This window comes from Capsicum annuum, chromosome 6 (genome assembly GCF_002878395.1).
Source record: "Capsicum annuum cultivar UCD-10X-F1 chromosome 6, UCD10Xv1.1, whole genome shotgun sequence".
NCBI classification, from domain to species: domain Eukaryota; kingdom Viridiplantae; phylum Streptophyta; class Magnoliopsida; order Solanales; family Solanaceae; genus Capsicum; species Capsicum annuum.
The window spans coordinates 208554434-208572146 of record NC_061116.1 but is presented as its reverse complement, the minus strand read 5'-3'; the positions used below and the strand labels follow the sequence as shown (position 1 = coordinate 208572146).

Genomic DNA, 17713 nt, shown 5'->3' with positions numbered 1-17713 from the left:
TAACTGGCCAACACTCCGCTCCATACAACAAGGCCGGACGGACTACCACCCTGTAGAATTTGCCTTTAAGCTTGGGCGGCATCTTCTTATCACACAGCACCCCCGACACGAGCTTCCACTTCATCCATCCCGCCCCAATACGGTGCGAGACATCCTCGTCAATCTCACCGTTACTCTGGATCACGGACCCAAGATACTTGAAAGAGGAAACAATGATTTCAGAAAATGCTGAGTTTTGGATCAATATTTTTTCTCTAACATTATCTGAAGTCTTTAACTTTTGTGAGCGAACGAAATCACTTCTTTTCAGGAGAGACTCACATACAAGTAGTTGGGAGACCTTCAGTCATACAGATCCAATGGTAGTTTAGTAGATCACAACAAAACATGGTAAGTTGCTGAAGATGGTAAAAAATAACCCTTTATCGGATTGACATTACAAAAGAATACTCCAACTGAATCACTTATGATACAAGATCAAGTATACAACAAGATAAACTAGCAAACAACAAGAACAACAAGCTGCCAATAACAATAATGAATCGAAAAAGGCCCCACACGGCTTCACTATGTCAAGATGCAAACAACATGATTACAAGATAATGGATAGATAACTTGACATGTAATATCCTAGAATCTAAGAACCCTAACAAGCATGAAATGGTCTATTAACTTCTCGGTTTGGAGGGAATAAATTGGTTTGGCTTGCGGCATTTAATGGAGCTTCAGGGGTAATGGTGGCGGAGGAGGTTCTATCATGTCCACTCAAAGAAACATGTTGAGGCGTAGATGGGCGAGAGTTCCTTTGACTCTCCACTTGTTCTAATCTTTCACTCATTGTAGCCACATTACCCTTCACCGATGCCAAATCCAAACCAAACCGTTCAAGAGTTGTAGTGATAGCCTTAAGTGAGACCTTCATGGTCTCAATCCCTCCCTACAACTCATGAATTAAGAGTGTTGTTATCCACGGTTTGAGAGGTGGTTCCTTCCATTGTCAAGGTATCACCTACAAAATCAACAAATAAATTAGTGTAAAAACCTCTCTTCACTCACACTTTAGTTTGTAAATTGGCTAGCAAACCGTGAGTCCTTAAGGTATGAGTATGCTCTTGTCCGGAGTAGATTCTTATTTGAAGACTCAAAGAATTCTCGTCGGACTAGAACCAAGGAGTTACAACGAATTCAAAAGATAAAAACACTCAAGCAAACGTTGACACGAACAAAAGGATTCAAAGGACCAATTGACAACCAAGTAGAAATTTACTAGTTTGTTAATTAGTTCTAAGACCATCTAATGAAATCAAGAATCAACTATTAGAAACTAAGAGTCCAAATTTGAGCTTAATTTTGACAGTGAACGGAAGCTAAGGTGGCGTGGCAGCATGCAATTGGTTTGGGTCCCACACAATTTTCAATCGGCACTTGAAGTTCTTAATCCTTGTAACATTTGGAGTGGAAGACAATTGGTTTTGGAGGGAAAATATAAGTCTTGAACCCTTTTCAAGTTCAATCTAAAAAAGGTGAGACTTGACTTGTACTAGTCCCACAAAACAAGGTCCTTGAAATAAGGAAAAGTGGTTGAAAAGTAGATGTCAAGTCTAGGAAGTGATGGGGTCAAGTCTTCTCACAAACAAACTTTACAACTTTTATCTTCACCTTTTTGAATCATTTTTGCACTTTTTGTTGGTTAAGTTATAAGAATAGGTCAAAAACAAGATGAACACAACAACAATCTTTCAAGAACATAACACCACCACCACCAATTGTCCACCAATCTTTAATAACAAGGCACCACACACGGCCAACTTCAAGTCACAACAGCATTGGTCAATATTATAAGCTCAACTTTAGATCTAGACACTTTTAGCGTTGGTGAGAAAGAAACCAACACTAGAAACACACTAAACAAGTAAAAGACCACTAGATCTAGTCACCAATTCTTGGCCAAGTCAACACAACAAGACTACAAGTTTCGGCCAAGGTTCAACAACAATACAATGTTTCTAACTTTGGTTAGATCTTCCCGAGATTGATTTTGTTAGAACAAAATCAAGCCTTGAGATTTGATACCAAATGATACAGGATCAAGTTTACAACAAGATCAACAAGCAAACAACAAGAACAACGAGCTGCCAAGAACAATAGTGAATCGAAAAAGGCCCCACATGGCTTCACTATGTCAAGATGCAAACAACAAAATTACAAGATAATGGATAGATAACTTGATATGTAATATCCTAGAATCTAAGAACCCTAACAAGCATGAAAGGACCCTAAGAATAAAAGATGTTAACACCAAGTTCTTACTTAGATCAAGGGGAACTCATGGACCTCAAACCTTAAGTTTCTAGCCAAGGGACACACAAGTGTTACTACACTTGTTCAAGAACAAGAGAGAGAAGTGTTCCAATATTACAAGTCCTTGAATTGTGAAATATCAAGAATGAACTAACTAATGAAATAACCCTAATATTATCTATATATAGTACACCACAAAATGAAAGGGAAATGACCATTCTAGCCTTGGTCATGGGGCGGCTTTGGAGTTTAAGTTTATTACACTTCAAAGCCCTTCTTCAGACTTCACAACATGGAATCCCTTAGATGGATTCATTACACACACACGGCCATTTGCATGAAACATGGCTTGGAGTTTTTGTAACTCTCGAGCTTGGCTACGTGTGAATTGTCTTGAGCTAGTTGCACTTGTATCAACTTAAATAAAGAATTATAACATGAGAGAATGACAAGGCAAAGTACTAGAAGATCCGAAAAAGGAATAAAACAAAATTCGCTTAAGTGGGATTGAGCTCAATATCTGTAGCTCGTATAAATCATCAATATGTGGATGTCGGCATATCTTTGCAGTGTACCTGAGAACATGGGATGCCATGTTTACCTATTTGTAGTTCATCATGTCTGCTAGTGTTAGAGCACCTAGCCTCTCTTCCAATACATCGACAGTGATCTTTCATTAAGAAGTTAACTGCAAGTGTTAAGAGCACCTAGCCTCTCTTCCAATACATTGACAGTGATCTTTCATTAAGAAGTTAACTGCAAATTAAACCATCCCCACACACTGCTATAAAATGCTGGGGATCTTGAGAAATATGGTTTCTGATAGAAATCTTAAAATTCTGACGGTCCTGTCATTGCACCTGCAATGTCTTTGAGAATAGATTCCGTGGAATTTTTTTTTCTTTTTTTGGTTAAATGTAACCACTTGTATTAATTGTAAAACTCAACACCAAAAAGATGTTGAATTGAGAACTTCACAAATCCAAAAAGTATATAATCCTACAAAAAACTATGCACTTACAGTTTGCCGGTTAAATCTACTCATTCTCCTACATTCTCCACCTGTTTTGTTTACACCAAAAAAGCAAAGACCAAGACAATCATCCTAATTTTATGGAGGAATTGCTAGTGTCTCCAATTCATCCTAGACTCTTTTGTGGAGGTAGGCATTAACTCTCCCTTTTCGGGGAAACATATGATTTTCTTCCAACAGATTTTACATAATATTCAATAAGTTTATATAATCATCTCAGGCATTTTAATGATTGGGAGGTCAAATGTGTTAATTCCCTATTGGCCAACGACCATGAAGTGTTGACAGAATTCCAGACTCCCTAATCTGGATAGGCTATAATAGCACTCTTACACAGCGAAATCGCATCACTCAATATACTGGAATGCAGAAGCAATATCATTTGTTTCTTAGGGGGAAAACTATATGAAAAACATGCTCCCTCAGGAAGTTTCTTTCTTTGTCTGGTCAGCAGCCTTGGGAGAATTTCTACCCTGGAAAGAGTTCAGGAGGAGGCACGGAGTTATGAGAAAGAGACATATGGAAAAGATGCTTCGTTAACTATGAGAAGGAAGAAACTACAAATCACCTCACTCTACACGTGACATGGCTTTTAATTTATGGACCAAGGTCCTAAACCTTATAGGATCATACTGGACTATGCTTTTGTAGCATTGTTAATTCTTCTGTTCACTGTATGGAATGGGAGGAATTTTTTCTGAAAATGTGGAACAACTGCTCATATTTTGAAAAGAAAATGTCTGAAATCTCTGTTTTTGAGCACATATCAATATGTAACTTGTACAGAAGAGTTTCCCGTGTTTTGAGCTCCCTAGTGCTGTGGTGGTAAAGTTGTAGGGAAAATGTATAATGTATATTTCCCTTGGGGTAAAATTCTTTTTTATGAGTACACGATGACATTTTTGAAAAGGAAAAAAAAACTGTTCATCATCTCAGATGTTTCCGGGGTAGAAGTAATTCATAGAATAGCTGTTCTAAAACATGAATCGTGTTCATTTTAACTAGTAATTAACAAGTAAAATTAGTCGGAAAAGCATATTGGATACAGATATTGTAAACTGAAATGCAAGTGTTTAAATATACTTGCTTTTTGGTTTGAAAAATGTGTATGAAGGAAATGAGATTTTGTAATTAACTTCTAGAATAGTCTGCACTTGTTGATAGATTTGTAGTCACAAGCATGGTGTTGGTGTTAAGCTACATTTTATCAATAAGTGTTTTTCTTACCCCTTACTCCCCACCCACACAATCCCCTAAAAAGAAAAGAAAGAGGAGTAACAGATATAATAGTTTCCCCCCAAAAAAAAAAACAGCTGTTGATAAGTAATCGTTGCATTCTGAATTGAATTTTCAGTAGAGCATCCAATTTGTATAGTTGAAGTTCCAGAAACATTTTTGTATTTCCTGTGATCTTTTTGAATGTGATTTTTCTAATGAGAGACATCCTTTGAAATAGAATGACGAGCAGAGGCATGTTTCGTCAGACCAAGATCAAAGCTCGATGCTTGAGGTGATCTGCAACCAAAGAGACCGTTTCCGTGCTCGTTTGCGGGAGACTGAAGAGGTTTTTCCATTGCACTCCTTGAAATGGTTTCTCTATCTTTCTACCTAGCTCCAGTAAGACCTTATTTTGCTCATCATTTTACTGATAACAGTCCGTGATTCTTAAATTGTTTATCTTTCTAGGAAATTAGACAGCTGAAGGAGAAGTTAGGAGCACTGACCTCAGAACTTGATAAAACAAAAGCTGATAATGTCAAACTTTATGGGAAGATCCGTTATGTTCAGGATTATAATTCTGAGAGAGTGATTTCAAGAGGATCAAAAAAGGTTGATCTATCAGGCTCTGTTGTTGATTAAATGCTTACTCACTTTTTTTGTTCTCCAACTCCACCCTCTGGTTCTCAGTATGCAGAAGATTTAGAAAGTGGTTTCAGCTCTGATGTGGAATCCAAATACAAGAAGATGTACGAGGATGATATAAATCCATTTGCAGCATTCTCGAAGAAGGTTCTAGCTCTTTTGCCACATCCTTATTTAAATTTCTTCTAAGTCATTTACTTTGACAATGGGATTAGACTGTTCTGTAAATTTTAACATATGTTCTCCTTGGTTCTGCCAGGATATTTAGGCCTTCAAAATTTCCGTTTCAGCGTCATTAAATGTGCCAAGAGGAAAAACTATGCATGTTCTTTTTACTACCTTTAACACACAAATTTTGTAGACATCTAACTTCTATCTTAAATTATTTCAATATGTTTTCATCTCTTTTTGTTTTCACTATATCATTTTTAATCTAAATCTATATCTTTCCTCTGCTGTTTCTTTTGTTACTTTGTTTGATTGCTGACTCTGTACACGCACCTGCCCTTGTCTATTGATATTGTTCGATGTCACAGATCCTCATTTTACCAAATCTTTTTTTCCATATGACAGGAAAGAGATCAAAGATACAAGGAATTAGGTTTGAGAGACAAGATTACTCTCAGCAGTGGCCGTTTTCTTCTTGGTAACAAGTAAGCTTTCATTAGCATGGTTTCTTTTTTAGCTTGACATTATTTATCTATTCAGGTCTGAGTTGTGTTATATTTGTTCCATGATAATGTGAGCCTCATCTCACTGATCGAGTGCTTTGTCTAGTCATCTTTATTTACTTTAGCAGTAATGCAGATTGTCAACTTGTTTTATGAGTAGCTTGTTTTGTAATAGGATATTAGAGGAATATCCTGATTACATGCAAGGCCGTCTTTAGTCCCTTTTCACATGTTTCCATACATCGTTTGTAGAAACTTAGCTACTGTTGTTTAACAGCCATTACAAGGACAAAAAGGAGAGTATTTACTGCTTAAAACAATACTAGGAGAGTATTTACTGCTTAAAACAATACTATCAGACGAATGTACCAGCATTCATCCTGATCCTTCATATGGGGTGAGTGGAGTACCGCTGGCATATATCAGAGCAATCAAGGATATGTATGATGGAGCGAAAACTAAGGTGAGGACGGCGGGAGGGGACTTAGAGCATTTCACGGTCCGGACAGGGTTGCATCAGGGATCTACTCTTAGTCCCTTTTTGTTTGCAGTGGTGATGGATGTGTTGATGCGGCGTATTCAAGGGGAGGTGCCGTGGTGTATGCTTTTTGCAGACGATGTAGTTTTGATAGATGAGACTTGAGGGGGTGTGAGTGACAAATTAGAGGTGTGGAGGCAAACCCTTGAGTCTAAAGGGTTCAGGGTGAGCAGAAGCAAGATAGAGTATGTGGAATGCAAGTTTAATGACGTGAGGCGGGAGAATGAGGTAGTAGTGAAGCTGGAATCACAGGAGGTAGGTAAGAGGGAGAGTTTCAAGTATCTCGGGTCCGTGATCCAGAGTAACGGTGAGATTGACGAGGATGTCTCGCACCGTATTGGGGCGGGATGGATGAAGTGGAAGCTCGCGTCGGGGGTGCTGTGTGATAAGAAGGTGCCGCCTAAGCTTTAAGGCAAATTCTACAGGGCGGTAGTCCGGCCGACCATGTTGTATGGAGCGGAGTGTTGGCCAGTTAAGAACTCCCACATCCAAAAGATGAGGGTGGCAGAAATGCGGATGTTGCGCTGGATGTGTGGGCTGACTAGAGGGGATAGAGTTCGGAATGAGAACATCCGGGAGAAGGTTGGTGTGACACCAGTGGAGTGCAAGATGCGGGAAGCCCGATTGAGATGGTTCGGACACGTGAAGAGGAGGGGCGTGGATGCCCCGGTCCGTAGGTGTGAGAGGCTAGCGTTGGATGGTTTTAAGCGGGGTAGGGGTAGGCCGAAGAAGTACTGGGGTGAGGTGATTAGGCGAGACATGGAGCAGTTACAGCTCACCAAGGACATGACCCTAGATAGGAAGGTCTGGAGGACGCGAATCAGGGCAGTGGACTAGGGCCAGTCTGAGTCGCTAGTATAGGGAACTACTTGGTGGGGGTTTATTCCTGTTAGGAGTCCGTGTCCCATGTTTTATTATGAAGCTGTGTGCTTTCCTCTGTTTTATATTACTTATGGGTGCCGTATTTATGTTATGTAATCTTGTAACCTTGTGCTGTGCTTTACTATGTGTTTGTGTGGTACCGCGTGTCTCGAGCCGGGGGTCTATCGGAAACAGCCTTTCTACTTCTTCAGAGGTAGAGGTATGGACTGCGTACATCCTACCCCCAGACCCCACCAGGTGGGAATACACTGGGTTTGTTGTTGTTGTTGTTATTAACCCATGAACAACATGAAGTGTAGTGCTAATTAAGCCTGGAGATGAAAAGAGTCGAGTTGCATTTTCTCTGATACAGATCATCAAACTCAGGGGCGGATCTACATTGACAGTAGGGGGTGCACGTGCACCCGCTAGACTCGAGAAAAATTCTATATATATAGTTCGTATATTGGTATATATATCAGCGTCTTATGTTAAATATATTTTGTGCACCCCTAAAAACAGTTGGTTAGGCAGCCAAGATGGTTGAGCACGCCAAGTAAAGTCTCTTTTATTGAGTAATACTTGGGTTCGAAGCCCATCAACAACACTTCTTTGTTGCCTCCTTTTTCCACTTCTTTATTGCCGCCTTTTTCCAAATACACTACTGTTTACTATGTTTGGATTCTTTGCTGTTTGAAACTTTACACACACATATACATATATCATTTGATTAAAAAGAACTCTACTTAGTAATCATTATTTTACACTTTCTTTTTCCTTTTATGTATTGTTGAGGTATTTATCATTTTATTTCAAAATAAAAGCTTTCCTCCAACTTCAAGATGTAGGTATTCTCCCTATCTTATACTATAAATGTTTTTTTAAAATCTTTTGATCAATGACTTATTTTTTATTTAAGAAATTAGCAATTTAAAATTTGAAATAGGCTTAAATCAAACGTTTTTCGTACAACAATCTAGCATATTAAATCTAATTAATGACACTCAATAATATTAAAATTTTCCTTATAAAATATTATAATTAATAAATTTTCAAAGAACTGTATAGCGAACTTTGGCACTAGTAATTACTATGTTAAATGTGGAGGTGCACCTGTCAAGCTCAAATTCTGGGTTCGCCTCTGATCAAACTATTAAATCTCAACTAAGGTAGCTAGGTGGTTTGATCTGTTTAGATCTTGTATTTCTTGCAGTTTATTATTTTTGTACGCACCATATTTTTCTATTATTTCTTTCTGCCACATCCTTAATAGCATGTTGGTTACACCTACAACCGAAATGGAAACCAGGTGTTTCTTGGTTCAAAAATGCCGAATCTCATCTGAATCGCCATTTAGCCCATGCATTTCACGTCTTTAAAACAGTAGCTAGTTTCAGTATTCTGTGATCAGTAGACGTTGTGATAAATATTATCATTGTAGGTGCCGCTTATAATCCATCACAGTAGGATTAACATTTGAAGTGTCTTACCTAAAAAAAACTATCATTAGATGTGGGGTCCTCAGGTTTAGCAGAAATATGATGTACAATATATATCTTTACTAACACGGGCCCGACGTGAAGAATATTTTTAGGTTAATTATTGTGATTTATAATACCTTCTATGAGATTAATTATTGTGATTTATAATACCTTTTACGTAATTGTCAAATAACATATGTTATACCCTCCGTCTCAATTTATGTAGAATTCATACAATTTTTGAGAGTTAACTAAATGTTTTTCATATTTTTTAAATACTTTTAATTATTAGTTATTGTGATTTATAGACTTTTTCTTCTGCCCCAATTTATGTAACCAATTATTTTAAGTTGTTAATTATTATGATTTATAATACTTTTACGTAAATCTCAAATATATAATAAATTAAAAAGAAAAGTAAAATAAACAAAGATAAGAAAAAATCTAAGCACGCAATACAAACAAATATGTCGAAGTGCTACCTGCTTATCATCTTTTATAACAACAACAACAACAACAATCTCAGTGTATTTCCACACAGTGGGGTCTGGGGAGGGTAAAATGTACGCAGTCCATACCGCTACCTCCGAAGAAGTAGAGAGGTTGTTTCCACTACCTCATTTATCTTTTATAAGTGAGGTAATAAATCACAAATGTCAATTAAAGTGGCACAATGCTTAGATGATCATAATAACTAATTATGGGTGGTATAGTAAAATAACGATTGAAGCAGCTAAACAGACATGTCTTAAATGACTTACAACAACTAATTAGAAATGATATATCAAAATTATGATTAAAAAATTTGTGAAAAAAATTTAAGTGAGCTTCATATAAGATGTTGAGTTAATTTATCACTTTATGGCTATTTTATCTTTTTTATTAAATATTATTTATTTTTTAATACTTAGATGACTTATAATAATTAATTAGAAGTGATATTTAGTAAAATGACGGTTGAAACAGATGAGGTAGACATGTCATAAATGTCTATTTTTCTTTTTTGTTAGTTAAATATTATTAATTTTTTAATATATAAATAACTTATAATAATTAATTAGGGGTGATATAGTAAAATTATGGTTGAAGCAAATGTCTATTTTTCTTTTTTAATTAATATTATTAATTTTCTAATACATAAATGACTTATAATAATTAATTAGGGATGATATAATAAAATGATGGAAGTAGGTCGAAACTGTATTTTTTCCTTTTTTTTAAAAAAATAAATAATTATTAATTTTTAATACATAAATGACTTATAATAATTAATTAGTGGTGATATAGTGACAGAGATGTTGAAACGGCATAGAAAATAACATATACTCTTTAAAACCAAAATATACACGAGCCTGTGAATTACTCTGTTGATTGGCTGTCTTGAACTTCTTTCCCTGTAAGTTGAGTGCTCTCTCTCTTTCTCTATGACCAATAGTTTTTGTACTTGAAATGTTGTATGGCGTTCAATCAACTCCCGACTGTAATAAACTGAAGTGATACTTGATTTCGCAGATATGCTCGGACATTTGTATTCTTCTATACCATTGGATTACACATTTTAGTATTCACCTGCCTATACAGGATGTCAGCTTTGAGCTACCTCAGGTACAAATTCGAATAAATGCCGCCCCCCCCCCCCCCCCCCCCACCCCCACCCCCCAAATCTTATGTGAATTTCTGGTTATCTAGTTCACAGTAAATGAGATGGTTATTTACTAGCTTTAGTGAATTTTCTGCAGCCATGGTGAAGAATCTCTTGTAGGTGATAAGAATCTCAATCTTCCTCATGCACTATAGACTCCTCCATTGTATCAAGTTTTTGCTAATCGTAAGGGAACAAACTAATTCTCCATATGATGTAAATAGTTGGGGAAAAAATGCATTAATTGTTCCATTCAAGTTTGATAGTTCGAGAAAAAATGATGAAATTCTATTTTTCACAGGGTTTCTTTCCTTGTTTTTACTATTTTTGGCCCTTGCTCCGCTGGTGCTGATTCCAGTTTATGCAGTATATACAATTGAAAGGACAACACGAAGTTGAGATAGACATTCTTCTTTGAATTTCAAGAAGCTTTCGTCCTTTATTAATTGTTTGTCGTTTCCTTTTTCTCTTTGTTTATCTTATTATTATTTCATCCCAGGAATGCTCGTCTTTATTTCGACTACGTGTATCGTGCTATAGAGAAGTCAGTTTACATTAAATAAGCGATGCTTCAATTGAGATATCAAGCAAATCGATTTTTATTTGTAGTTTCTTCCATTTTTGTATTCCATTCTAGTGGAACACTTTCTTATTTAGGACATTTAGCAGTTCTGCAGAAACTAGTCAAATATATGCATGCTTATTCTCTTAAGCCTGATATTAAATTGAAATATTTATTATTGTGGGGTTGAACTCATATAATTGCAATTGAATTTCTACATCATTAGATGCATATCACATATTTGTACATATTTTCTTTTTTAGTGAATGTGATAAATTAATATATATATATTTATTAAATCACTACAACCCCAATATCATGTATCAATTCCTTAAACACTTACTTTAATAACAACAGATTTGAAATAACTCTACAAGCAAAATCGGAAAAAAGAAATAGAATGCGCACATATCTACTGTAACCCCTTCTTCCCGTTTTCCTATTTTGCCAAACACAATCTCAGTACGAATTTTTGGTACTTACTGCCTAGGTTAGAGTAATTCCTTCAATATAATAACTTTAACATTGTATAAAGTGCATTAAATAATAAATAATATTTAATATTCACGATAATATGCAAGTAGAATGGTGAGGAAAATTTTGGAAAATTATGACAGGTGTTAGATAATGCAAATGATTTGATTTTCGGGGGAAATTTCAGATAACAAAAGCTTACAGGATCCTGAGAGGTGCTGTTGTCAATGTCCTTAGAGTAAGATGCTATATCAGTGTAGCTGAACCTAAGCAAGCATTTATACTTTTGACTATGTCTACAATATAAAGCTTAAATCAAAGATAAATTATTCAAATGGGGAGTGACCGGAGATGATCCGTGTGTATTTTGTCAAGGTCAAGTTGAAAACAAGAACTCATTTATTTTTTATTGCAATGTAAGCAGAAAATTATGGAAAGCTATGTTAGTGTGGCAAGACTTAAAATACCTGGCCTGGAGATGGATTGAAAAGAAAGAAAAAAGAAAACATCTTGGAAAAGCTATTTTAAAGGCTAGTATGACTGCTTTGATCTATAACACTACGTTGGAGAAAAATTATAGAATATTGCAGCTATTCATTTTAGGAGGAGTTGATCAAGAATATGAAGCTGAGCATTTGCATTAGAGTCGAAGCTAACACAAAATTATTTGTCTATGTTAGTTCACTATAGGAGATATTGATTCTAATTTAGCTTCAGGTTTGTTTTCAATTTGGTAATGAGCCTAGAACAGTAAGGAGAAGAGTTTGTTGTTGACTATAATAACTCTAGATTTTTGTAACCACAGGGTAAGGTTAGTGTGGTGGTTCAGCACCTCACCCTTTAAGCAAGAGGTTGGGGGTTCGATCTCCACCTCTGGTGAACAGAGAAAACTCTGTGGCCAGTTCCCTACCGCTTAGTGCACTGACAGTGGAATGGAGGATTAGTCTCACGGCTACCGGTTGTGGAGATACCTTGGGAAACCAAAAAAAAAAAAACTTGATTTTTGTAATGTTCTCACTTGGTAATTAATAAAAAATATTTAATTATAAAAAAAAAATAAAAAAAATTCTTTCTCATCTTTACTTGTGCACTCTTAACTTGACACATAGAAATGAAAAATAAAAAAGTGATTTTAGTACATCACCTTTTAAATATAATGAATTTTTTAATTACTTTATATTATATTATTTATATCAAGAATAAAATGAATAAAAATAAATAAATTATTATTTCTATAAATTAAACTATTATTGTGAACATCTCAAAATGAAAATACAGAGAAATAAAAATGAATGAAGGAAACAGCTGTGAAAAGTTCAAATTTGTCCAAAAATTGTATATTCCAAAATATAAAATCAAATACCTACATATTGATCTTTTCCTGTTATTGCTACATAAGTATATTTATTTTAGAGTGTGTTTGGTTTGAAGGAAAATACTTTTGAATATATTTTTTTAATTTTTTCATGTTTGATTAACTTAAATGTTATGAAAAATATTTTTTAAATCAACTTATTTCTTCAAATTTAAGAAAAATGATTTCCCTTCCAACCTCACTCTCAAATTGAAACGATCATACAACTCTCAAAATTACTCACTCATATCCTGATACCCAATCCAATACTACTTCACTCCCACCACCCCCAATCCAAAAAAAAAAAATAAAAAAAATTAAATTTTTTAAAAATATTTCTATTTTTTCTTTTGCCTCATCCCCTATTCCGACCCCTATCCCCTACCAACCCCTCATTCGAAAAATATTTAATTTTTTAAAAATAAATTCAAACTTTTTTCTTACCTGACCCCACCCCTACCACCCCCTCAAAAAATAAGTGTTTTAAGTTTGTTTTTTTTTTAAATTTTAATTTTTTCTTACCCCACCTTCACACCTTACATCGATCCCCGCCCATCGCCTCCTTCCCCCTCACCCCACCCCCTCATCTCAGCCCAATCAAAAAATATTATTTTAATTTAAAACAAAATTTAAAATTTATTCTTATTTTTCTCTTTTTACCCTATTCGTACTCATTGTTTTTTTGTTAAATATATACAAATACTTTTAGAAATATTTTCCTACTTGCATAACGAACACAAGAATATAAGTAAGAAACAACATATTTTTTTTAATAAATATTTTCCTCTTCCATATTAAGCACACCATAAAAAATTATAAAATATTTTTATAAAAAATATTTTATATTCTTTAGCTAAATACCAAAATGTATTTTCTAAAAAATACATTTTGTTCACCAATTAAACACTAAAAGATATTTTTTTAAAATATTTTTTACTCACCAATCAAATATTAAAAAATAAGTAAGAAATCAACTTTTTTTCTCAGAAAAAAATATTTTTTAGAAAAATATTGTCTAGCATAAACGATGCCCCATTTTTTTTACCGCCAATCACAACCCTTCACACCCCTCCACATGCACCTCCCTTACTTTATAACTCCCTCTAAACAGTAATTCACCACATGACATGCACCTCACCTCACTTATAACTCCCTCTCAACTTTATAACTCCCTCAACTTTTTTCCCAACAAAAAAACAGTCAACGCTCTTTAATTATTACTGTACTAGAGAAATTAGCCGCGCTTCGCGTGATGTTAAAAAATTAATTATTTTATTTGATGAATTTTATATTTGTTATCTAATCATAATATTATAACTTGTTATAATTATATTATGAAGAATGTTTTGTTTCATAAAAGAAGATAAAATTTAGCAATTTAATATTTATTAAATGATGGATAGTATATTCTTTATCTATAAATTAAAATATATTCCCTAATAACAATTTTATTTCATTTCTATTGCGTATTCAATGAAGTTGAGATTTTAATTAAAATAATGTACTTATATGTGCTTATAAAAAAAAATATGGGAAGAAGAAAGACCGTATGATACATATTTATATATAAAGCTTAAAATAACAAAACAATGAAGAAATTTATTAACAAAAAGATCAAAAAATATGAAAAAATTAAATCAAGTAGATCCTTGTATAAATATTCATAATTTCTCCGCACCTGAATATCAACAAAACACAAAATCTTCTCCAACGTTCCATAACTTCCTTCTCTATATATGTTCGAAGTGTACGATATTGTAACTAACAAGATCAACTACACAAGGTCTTTTACATAGAATTAAATTATTTTATATGATGATCTTTCTTTGTTCATTTATAACTCTTAATTTTCTAGGGTAATGGAGATTATAAAAATCATGAGTTATAAAAATGATAATATGTGAATTAAAAGCGTAAAATTAATGACATTATTAGAATAGAAGTTATAGGAATATGAAGTGGTGTGAGTTATGAAAATGACTTATTAAATAAATTATTTAAGAAAAATAAAAATACTTTTAAAATGAATTATTGTATTATTATTATATAGTGAAATGGAGAGAACAATGTCTAAAAAAAAAATTAAAAAAATGCAATTGAACGTCATAAAGAGGTGCCGCATCACCTCTTCTACATTCTCCTTTATTATTATATATTGATCGATTGATGATTGATAGATATGATTAATTATTTTTTAATTAATAGAAAAATTGATTAATTAAAAAAACAAAGAAAAAAAAGATAAAGATAAATATGAATGGAGGACTACATCACCTTGTCTATATTTTTATATACTAGTTTAGGTGTACGTACTTTGCGCGTGTATCTCACTTTAATGAGTTCAAACATTACACTAAATAGGATATTTGTTTAAATAATAAAGATGAATATAATAATTAAATTTAATATCTTTTGAGTATGTAAAGATGGAGAATTTATTTATTAAAGTTAATCTTTATCAAAAATATTTTTAAAATCGATCGATATTCAACTACCATCTGCAAATTGCAACAAAACAATAAAATGATAGTGATATCAAAATAATACGATTAAATCTAATTTTTACACACAAAATTTTTCTCAAAGTCTTGTGAGGCTCATCTACCACCTGTAAACAATATCAAAATAATATAATAATAGAGATATCAAAATAATATAACTAAACCTAACCTTTACATAAACAAATTTCTCAAAGTCGACCAACATTTATTTATCACCTGTAAACTGCAACAAAATAATACGATAAAAGTGATATCAAAATAATACAATTAAACTTAAATTTTACACACAAAAATTTCTCAAAGCTGATCGAGATTCATCTACGAACTGTAAACCACCACAAAATAACAAACTAATAGAGATATTACGATAATACAAGTAAACCTAATCTTTACCTAAAAAGTTGTTTAAAGCCGACCCACATTCATCTGGCATCTGTAAATTAAAATAAAACAATAAGATTATAAAGATATCAAAACAATACCTTTACACAATAAATTCTTCAAAGTCAATCGACATTCATCTACGACCTGTAAACTATAAAAAATATAATAGTGATCATAAAGCTTCGATTTTGATCCAACTAATTTTTGTTTGAGGGAAAATTTTGACCCTAAAGAATGAGTTTGAATGAAAACAAAGTAGATATATTTATACACACAAGTTGAATTCTATTATGCCGACAAAAACAGTGAAAAAGTTGAGGATTAGAAAATCAAGCATCCACCAATCTAAACATACAATATAATCAAGTTAGATGAGCATCAATAATATTCTCCCATTTGGCAAACCGGTTTGTTATCTAGTTTAGCGTACATCTCAATATTTATAAATGTATTTTCTTAATAGAGTCCTATTTAGGAGTATTTTTCTAATTGAATAGTAGAAAGGAAGATATTAATTAATTCTCCTACCATATATTTTAGGAGTCCCATATATTTTGGGAAGTCTAGTAAAAAGAAAAATATTAATTAATTCTCCTACCATATATTTTATAAGTCTCATATATTTTAGAAAGTCTAGTTAATATAATAAAATAATTAAATAATAAATTAAAAAAATAGTGAAAAGACAGTTTTGTCTAAAGAAGAGTCTTTTAATATAGGGCAAAAAATTCAAATCACTTTCCTAAGGGTCTTCACACTTTTAATATTATATATATATATATATATATATATATATATATATATATATATATCGATGATTGATTTTTTATGAAGGAAATGAAAGTTTGAATTAGTAAATATTTAAACTTTTAAGTATACAATAAAGAATATGAATAAGTGGAACAGTGAATTTTGATACATTTAAGTTTTAACAATAAAAAATAGAAATAAATGAAGGAATAATAATTAACATCTTTATTTTTTATAATAATAAATAAATAAATGAAAAAAGTAAAATAAAAATAATTTATGAATGGTAACCTTAGAAGTATGTCACATCAATAAATACTTTAATAGAAATGAATTATATTTTACCCAAAAAATAAATATATCACAATTATATACATTAAAATATGAATTTTTTCCAACCTTCAAAACATGAGTAATGCACAGGGCAAGCAACTTTGCTATGGTGTATGATACGAGTACGACCACGAGAATGGATAAGAACGAATGCGTATTGAATCCGTCCAAGGAAGTGCACAAGTGAAGTGTAAAAGAGGGCCTAAATGCACTAAAAACAACCCCTAAGTTACACTTGATGGGCACCTCACCCTTGAGGGGTATTGTGGTCATTTGTATTCTATTTTGTAATACACTATATATAGAACCTCTTAGGGTTTTTAGTCTTAGTTTTTATTGAATATGAATGTGTAACACTTAGAAACATCTCTATTGAGAGAATGACCCTCCTTGGCCGAAATTGTAACTAGGGAAATCAACTTGAGTGTGGAATTACTCGTGTTGGATTCAAGCTTGGAAACGTTGGATGCTTGGGAGATCGAGGTCACTCTTGTGACAACGTAGGAGTTAGGTATTCGTTGTGTGTATTGTTAAAGGTCCAAGAGTGGAATAGGCTCTTGGATTTTTAAGATTACACCTTCATTTTGTCTAACTATCTATCCTCTTTGTTTTGTTGTAATCGTTGTTTCTTGTTTTTGTTAATATAATCTGTGGGGTGTTGTTATTCTTATTACTTTGTTGTTGTTCATCTTGTCTTCATATTATTGTTGTTGTTGTTGTTTTGGGTGATAAACACCTTCTTCATTTTATTATTGTTATTGTCATTGTCGAATCCGAGTAAGGTCTTCAATCGGTTCAAGAATCCTTTTGATTAGTGGACTGTTTGAGGTGTGTTTAGTGTTCCCATAGTCATTATCGTATCATTTGGTATCAAAGCATGGCTTGATATTGTTTCTACAAGATCAAATCTTGGGCTAGCTCACTTGAAAAAAAATTGAAATCTGAAAAATTCAGAAAAAGAACAA

General features: G+C 33.2%; 1 protein-coding gene across 3 annotated transcripts in view; it reads left to right on the top strand.

Moving 5' to 3' along the window:
• Positions 1–11049, top strand: part of LOC107855410 (protein CASP) — a 25568-nt gene extending 14519 nt beyond the window's left edge. The window contains exons 14-20 of one of the 3 annotated variants that reach the window (XM_047413859.1): positions 4791–4898; positions 5021–5164; positions 5243–5344; positions 5771–5850; positions 10261–10353; positions 10488–10576; positions 10692–11049. In XM_047413859.1, the coding sequence (XP_047269815.1) occupies positions 4791–4898; positions 5021–5164; positions 5243–5344; positions 5771–5850; positions 10261–10353; positions 10488–10545 (585 nt within the window). In that variant the 3' untranslated portion in view covers positions 10546–10576; positions 10692–11049. Of the gene's footprint in view, positions 1–4790; positions 4899–5020; positions 5165–5240; positions 5345–5770; positions 5851–10260; positions 10354–10487 lie in introns of those variants that run through there. The other 2 variants (XM_047413860.1, XM_047413861.1) reach the window with 2 other exon arrangements.
• The last annotated feature ends 6664 nt before the right edge of the window (positions 11050–17713 follow it).